The sequence below is a fragment of the Mucor mucedo genome (genome assembly GCF_025094135.1).
Source record: "Mucor mucedo strain NRRL 3635 chromosome Unknown EV154scaffold_305, whole genome shotgun sequence".
Classification (NCBI taxonomy): Eukaryota; Fungi; Mucoromycota; class Mucoromycetes; order Mucorales; family Mucoraceae; genus Mucor; species Mucor mucedo.
In genome coordinates this window covers 866-7,737 of record NW_026252589.1, presented here as the reverse complement: position 1 = coordinate 7,737, position 6,872 = coordinate 866, and the positions used below count along the sequence as shown (strand labels likewise).

At 37.0% G+C, this 6,872-nt stretch overlaps 1 protein-coding gene across 1 annotated transcript; it reads left to right on the top strand.

Annotated features, from left to right (window-relative positions):
- Nucleotides 1–253: 253 nt before the first annotated feature.
- EV154DRAFT_534002 (uncharacterized protein) lies at nucleotides 254–2,807 on the top strand. The gene is given in 10 exon segments (XM_051604005.1): nucleotides 254–364; nucleotides 429–592; nucleotides 662–823; nucleotides 903–991; nucleotides 1,395–1,565; nucleotides 1,657–1,764; nucleotides 1,784–1,871; nucleotides 1,928–2,302; nucleotides 2,370–2,443; nucleotides 2,500–2,807. 10 exon segments carry the CDS (start codon nucleotides 258–260, stop codon nucleotides 2,713–2,715), a joined length of 1,554 nt encoding a protein of 517 aa, XP_051450059.1. The 5' UTR covers nucleotides 254–257; the 3' UTR covers nucleotides 2,716–2,807.
- The last annotated feature ends 4,065 nt before the right edge of the window (nucleotides 2,808–6,872 follow it).

Sequence of the window (6,872 nt, the reverse complement as noted above, 5' to 3'; positions counted from 1 at the left end):
CATACTGATAAGTGGGAGAATCTGTATGGAATTTAAATTGGTACATACAGACTTTGTAATTTTTTGGTTGCATATATCGTGTGATTTTTAAATGTGGCATGTTATATTAAATCGCTACTTGTCTGGATGCATTAATCCTGATACAATAGCTTGTACCTGAATTTGTGTTAATTGCTTGTACCACCCAATCTTAAATTATATGCAGATGTTCGATTTTAGAAAACATATTCCTTTTTGTAGTTTTTTAAGTTGGCATAATGCAATCTATTGTTTCAACATTTATTGGATTATTATTCCCTCATGCATTAGAACTCGATAGCGACAGCAATACAGTTTACTTTCTGTTATATGAGGCATATTCAGCGTATGCAAACATTGCTAGAAAAAAACTACTCGAAGTGGCTAACGATATACTTTTGTTTTAACAGACGCTACAGTGTTAAAATTATTGCGGACAAGGAGTTGGTAAGGAAGGCCTTTACTGATTACGAACCCACCTGGACGCTTGATAGTTTGGTAAATAAAAAGCAACCAATCATAATATCTGCAACCGGCACAATGCTACAGCAAACAGCTGGTGCTGCATTTCTTGGTAGGGTTGTTGAAGAAAAATTTCATATGGAATTGCTATGACTGTCTATAATTCCATGCGTCCCACTAGTTTGTAATAGTTTAAAACGTATGGTGCATCCGGAAGTTGGTCCTACACAATTAAGTGAGGGTGTAAAAGAAGGCTACTTTCTGCTTAATCTTTCCGCCGTGCAAAACTTTGACATCGGTCCTGAATTTTTCGAATCTACCTTTGCTGTCAATAATGACTTGGGTATTATTACTATTTTTATTTTCAGAAAAAAAAACGTAGATGTAACATGGGTAATTATTAATATTTATAACATTAATAGAACGTATGGACACTCTATCAGATAATGGACAACCTACAAATCTTGCGGATGATCAAGAAATTCAAGATCCCGACGTCTTACCGCCTACAGTGCATCTATTTTACAATGAACAATTTTCGTTAAAACGGACATTTTCAGAACTTAAAAGTCGGATTTTTAGACTGGTGATTTTCATATTTTTTGACAGAGAAATCTAATTTATCGCGGGAAAATGTTTAACCGGGATATATCCGTTGGATTTTTATGAATTTTTGCACTGTAAAACACCTCCCGGACATCTTTGGGTCTCCCCACTGTAAATGGCCAATTTTGTTTTGCCATCTGTAAAAAATTTTGTGTGAAAAAAAAATTCCGGCTCTATTAGTTTGTGGAGAACTCTCTAATAAAGAATGTAATAGAGCCGGATTTTGGATACCTATTGAATTCATCGAGGAGATAGAGTTTTTATTTTTTTTGAAAAATCGGAGCCAAAAATTGTTCATTGTAAAATAGATGCACTGTACCCGTCATAATAATCGTAGTCAAATGGAAGACGCTGAGGAAGAGTATGATCCTGAGTCGGAAGCAGAAGCAGCAGCGGCAGAATATTACAGATCAAGTAGACGATTTTCAGATTCTAGTGACGATGACGACGGATTTAAAATTACAGAAAACAAAAAAGACGTAAGTTAATTTGCTTAATATGGCGTATTTCATTAACCCTGGAATAGAATTTTCACTAACTCCTAAATCTTTTTTTTATCCAACTAAAAAGAGCAATACAGTAACATCTGTTGACGAAGAAATCAAACAAACTGACCAAGTTATTTTTGACGAAGATGGAAACGAAATTGACGAAGACTTAGATAGAATACATAGATATGTAGAAGAAATTGAAAAAGGAAATAGTTCAACAGTCCAGTAACACTGTGTCAAAAGAACATGCTCAAAGTACAAATAAAAACACCGCAACAGAGGAGTCTAGTGAAGGTAAACGTGCAGTTATGAAAAAAAAATTGAAACATGATTATAAATTTTTTTATTAGCTGCCTCTCGATCTGACAGCCAATCAACAAAACCGAAGTCTAGAAGAATAATTCAACCAGTAAATACCGATGATATATATGTACCACACTTAACAAATAACTTGGAAAGTCTCAAGTCGCGTGACAAAGGAAAAGCTCGTGATTATGGGAAAACATCTCATATCCAAGACAACGTGAATCATCTATTGATATCATCATCGGCGGATATAGGACCTATTCGTTCAACCGAATTAAACAGTATATCCGAAAGCTCAGTGCATCCATTTTTTAGAAAAAGGAATACATCTATGTCGTCTAATGAATCAGAAATCTCATTTGGTTCAATACGCCGGATGTTATCTTCAGACTCCATGAATAGTGACCATAATTCTTACGGTAAACTTTAAGTCTTGTTTGAACAAAAAATAAGTCCCACTTTTTAACGCAGTATTTACAAATTAAGATTCCTCTCAAACTAACCCATCCAAAAAAAGAATGGATTCTCCGAATGATGCAGAAAAACAGTTGAATACAGTGGTTGGTATACAAACAAATGTATACATCAAAGTTGTCTTAACCGTATCCACTTACAGGGTAAACGAGCAAAAATTAACTCTCCACTACAGCTACAAAACGAAATCAATGATGTGGCACAACAGCAAATTAAAAGAAAACCGGGCAGGCCAAGAAAACAAAGCGAAAGTTCCCAATTACCAGCTTTTGCAAAAAATTTAAGTGATGTAAAGAGAGGAAAAGGGAGACCACCTAAAAAGAGTGTGGATGCTGAGCAGCCAGAGAAACAAGCATGAATAAAGCGCTTTAGCAACAATTTGAATATGACTACATTTATTAAATAAAAATGTCTGACATTGACAGATTGCTTTTCATATATTAAAATATGCAAAGTATAAATACGTATTTACAAGTACATTACATAACAACCAAGAGCTACTTATTGAAACAGCTAATTTTATTCATAATGAACAACTTGGTTTTATTTCTTATTTGAGCATAATAAATTGTTTGGACATGATTACTCATGATTGCAAAATGTGTGCAGTTCATTCTCTGGTATTGTTTTGATTTCTTATTGATGATGACACACTATCAAGCTTCACAATTTAAATAACTAAAATACATGCTTAATTTATTATTTCTAACGAGATCGCGGCCCCAGCCCACTTCGGTAATTTTTTGACCTTCGCTTCGCTACGGTAAAAATAACCTACGTTCCTGCTGGGGGCGATCTCGCGCCTGCAGCGGGCCACCGACGCCACTCAATGCTTATAAATGGGATAAAAATAGATTTTATTGATAATGATTATTTTATGTTTAATTTTGTGTTCGAGTTAAAACTTCGTTAAATACAACGTTGTCTGTGAGTGTTGATAATGGCGGCTCTTTCAGTAAGACTATCTTGAGGTTAGCAGGGTCACGAACTCGAGATAAAGCAACATAAAGTTGACCGTGCGTGAAAACGGGTTTAATAAGGCAGATTGCAGCGAAAGAAAGAGTTTGACCTTGCGATTTGTTGATAGTCATTCCAAATGCAGGTTGCACAGGAAATTGACGTCGACGGAGGGTAAATGGTAAGTTAGCATTATCTGAAGATATTAATATGATTCTGGGAATCAAAACAATCAGACCTGCTCTATCACCAACAGCAATTTCAGCTTCTATTATATTTCTTGTGAAGTTTCTACAGATTAACCTTGTACCATTGCAAAGACCTTCAGCAGGGTTGATGTTTCTTAAACACATGATTGGCTGGAATCTTTTAAGAACCAACTTATGAGGTGGCATTCCTGAAGGTTTTACAGCATTCAACGATTCGACAGGGAAATTGGTTGCGCTTGAATTTTGTGTCTCTTCAATCGAGTCATCTGATAAATATACCATGGATATACCTGGTAATTTTTTTGTCGCCAACTCATTGATTTCATCAACTGTAGAATTATGCGCCGCAAGAATAGCTTTACTAACAATGAATTCTCTGTTCTTGTAACAGTCTCCAGCTGAAAGTGAGTCACCAAAAACGTCATTTACAACATCCTCGATCGACTCTGCGTACGTTACAATTGAGGCTGGTATGGATACATACTGATCATAAACTTGACAACGACCTTCACCTACTTCTAAAAGATAATCTTGGAAAGGGGTATCATTGTCAAGAATCGAATCTCCAGTGAGCCTCATATTCCGCTTGAGCCGCAAAACTCGACAGTCTCTAAAAAGAACAGAGTTTATGACACATGCATCAATTACGTCCGAGCGTGAACCAAACTTAATGATTGGGAGTGTCTGTCTGAAATCACCACCAAGAACAACAACCTTACCACCAAAAGGAAGCTGGAAGTTTCCCGTAATCTCTTGCAGGAGACGACTGACACATTCAAATGTCATTTTGTTCATCATCGGAGCTTCGTCCCAAATAATCAACTTAGAGTCACTAATTACTTGAGCACTAATGTCTTGTAACTTGATGTTACATACAGAAGATTCGTCGATATCAATTGGAATTTGAAAAAGTGAATGTGCCGTTCGACCACCAGGAAGCAGGGTGGCAGCAATTCCGGAAGATGCACACACAAGAGCAATTTCACCATTTGATCGTACCTTTGCAAGTAAGGCATTGTATAAAAACGTTTTTCCTGTACCACCTGGACCATCAATGAAGAAAAAAGAACTTCTAAAGGTGGCTGGGGTTGTATCAGGGTTATCATAGATGGCCGAAACAATCTCGTCGTATATGACGCGTTGCTCAGCGTTTAAACTTCCACCCTCGTCGCCTTCATAAACAGCCACGTTGACTAACAAATCATCAGCATCATATTGTCCAATTTCATGGTCATAAAAGCTTTGAGTTCTTGCCATATACGCATTGTAGGATGATGGATCGGGCTGAGGTAACTCTGGAAAATTTGCGATATCTTTTTGATTTTTCAACAACCTATGAGCAATATCCACAATTGTCTGATTTAAAATAATTTTGTAATCCCGTTCACTTAAGTCCACTGGATAACCTTGCAAATCAAGACCTCTGCCAGGAAGACCTTGACGATAGGTATATTCAAAATCAGCTGATAGTTTATCCTTATGATTATCCCAAATCTCTTTGTAATTTTGAACAAAGTTGAATATTAAAAGGATTGCAAATAATTCTCTGATTTTCACTGAACTATTGCACAACATAAACGCCTCAGTCATTGCTCTATCCCATTCTTTACCATCTTCTAACAAATTGAGTGCTTGGGCAGCTTCTCGAAAGGTTGGCCATGTTCTGGTACCTGTGGACTGGATACCGTCATCATCAAAAGTGGCAGTCGTCTTTAACTCATCAAAGCTAGTGGCACCCTTAACGTGGAGAAGAAGAAGCCTTAAACAATAACGTTCGATGTCAGTAGCAGATATAAAATACATTCTTCCGATTTGCGTAAATTTTTGATTATTTTGACGTTTTTTCCATAAATGTGTTTTGGGATCTTGGATATAGTGGGCCGGAATATCGTTGTAAAATACAGACCGAGCATCAGCATCAGTTGCATTTAGTTTAAAATAGGCTGTCAAAGTAGTATCTCTATCCATTGCTCGCTGAATTTCACTATTGTTAGCACCCTCACTGAAGGTCACATTTTGCTGATTTTGTAAATGTACAGCTAATCTTTTGATAGCTGGTTGACATGAATGGGTGCGTTTTCCCATGATACGCCAACATGCTTCAATCGTAGATACATATCGAACACTTAACCAATTTGATATTTCGTCCAAATCATCATCATCATTAACAGAAATAGCAGCTGGTAGTTCAGTTGTGGAAGTGACAGGCGGTGTTTGAGCAGGCATTACTGCAATTTGTGCGCGATCAGAGCCTTTATAAATATATTTAAAAAGATATTTATTTGCTTGATTGCCTGCACAATATTCGACATTGATATGAGTATTATACTTGACAGCAAGATACAGATTGTGAGGAACAACCCAACGATTATCAGCATGATATCCATTTTGAAACAAAACAAAGAGATTGGTGGTGCGTCTTTTGTACTTTGCAAAACCCTTTTCATCGATGACAGTGTGGGGTTGGATGTCTTTAGGAAAGTGCTTACTGCACATTTTTTCCTTATTATCTCTACACATGCGAACCTTGCCATGTGAATCATTTAAAGATATACTGCATGGTGTATGCATCATGTGCTTTGTGATAGTTTTATAAGCCTTAGGAAAACGGGCGGGATCAGGGATTTCAGCCGAGATATACTTATCGATATCTTGAGCTGTTCGAAGCTTAGAGCACTCAGCCAGAATAATAACAACGTGAGCGTGAGGTAAACCACGTTTTTGATACTCAATGACATGAATTAAGCCCTTAACTTTTCCTAATATCATTTTGTCTTTGATATCTGCAAATATCTCTTTAAGTTTCAAGTCGAAAACTCGACAAATTAAATCTGGGCGATCCGAAGGGACCTCACCAGGTAGTAACTCATCCGTAATTTCTTTCCAGTTTGGGTTGCAGGTTATCGTAACAAATAAATCAGGTTTCCCCAAAGCTCTAACGACAGCCATAGCATCTTGTTGCATTTGGTGCAAGGCCCTTGGTGAGCCAGTATGACTGGAAGGCAATATGACCCTTTTACCGATCGATTCTCTACTCATATCTCCACCAACTTGCATATCGGCTAATCCAGAATAAAGCTCTGAACGTAGCGTACTTTGATTTGTACGTAAATAATACAATCGTCGTCCCTCTATCTTACAATACATATCGACTATGTACAAATGAAAAAGACGGCCAAAATGACAGGTCATTGTTTCCCCCGGTCTCACTTGTAAGCGATGTTGATAAAACTGATTCAACGATACTTTCTTTTGTGTCAGCCTGTTAGAACTTAAACTTTGTTCATCTCTCTCTAGATTTTGTCGAATAGCCTCATCACCCAAGTTCAATTCTATCTCTGTATTCCAT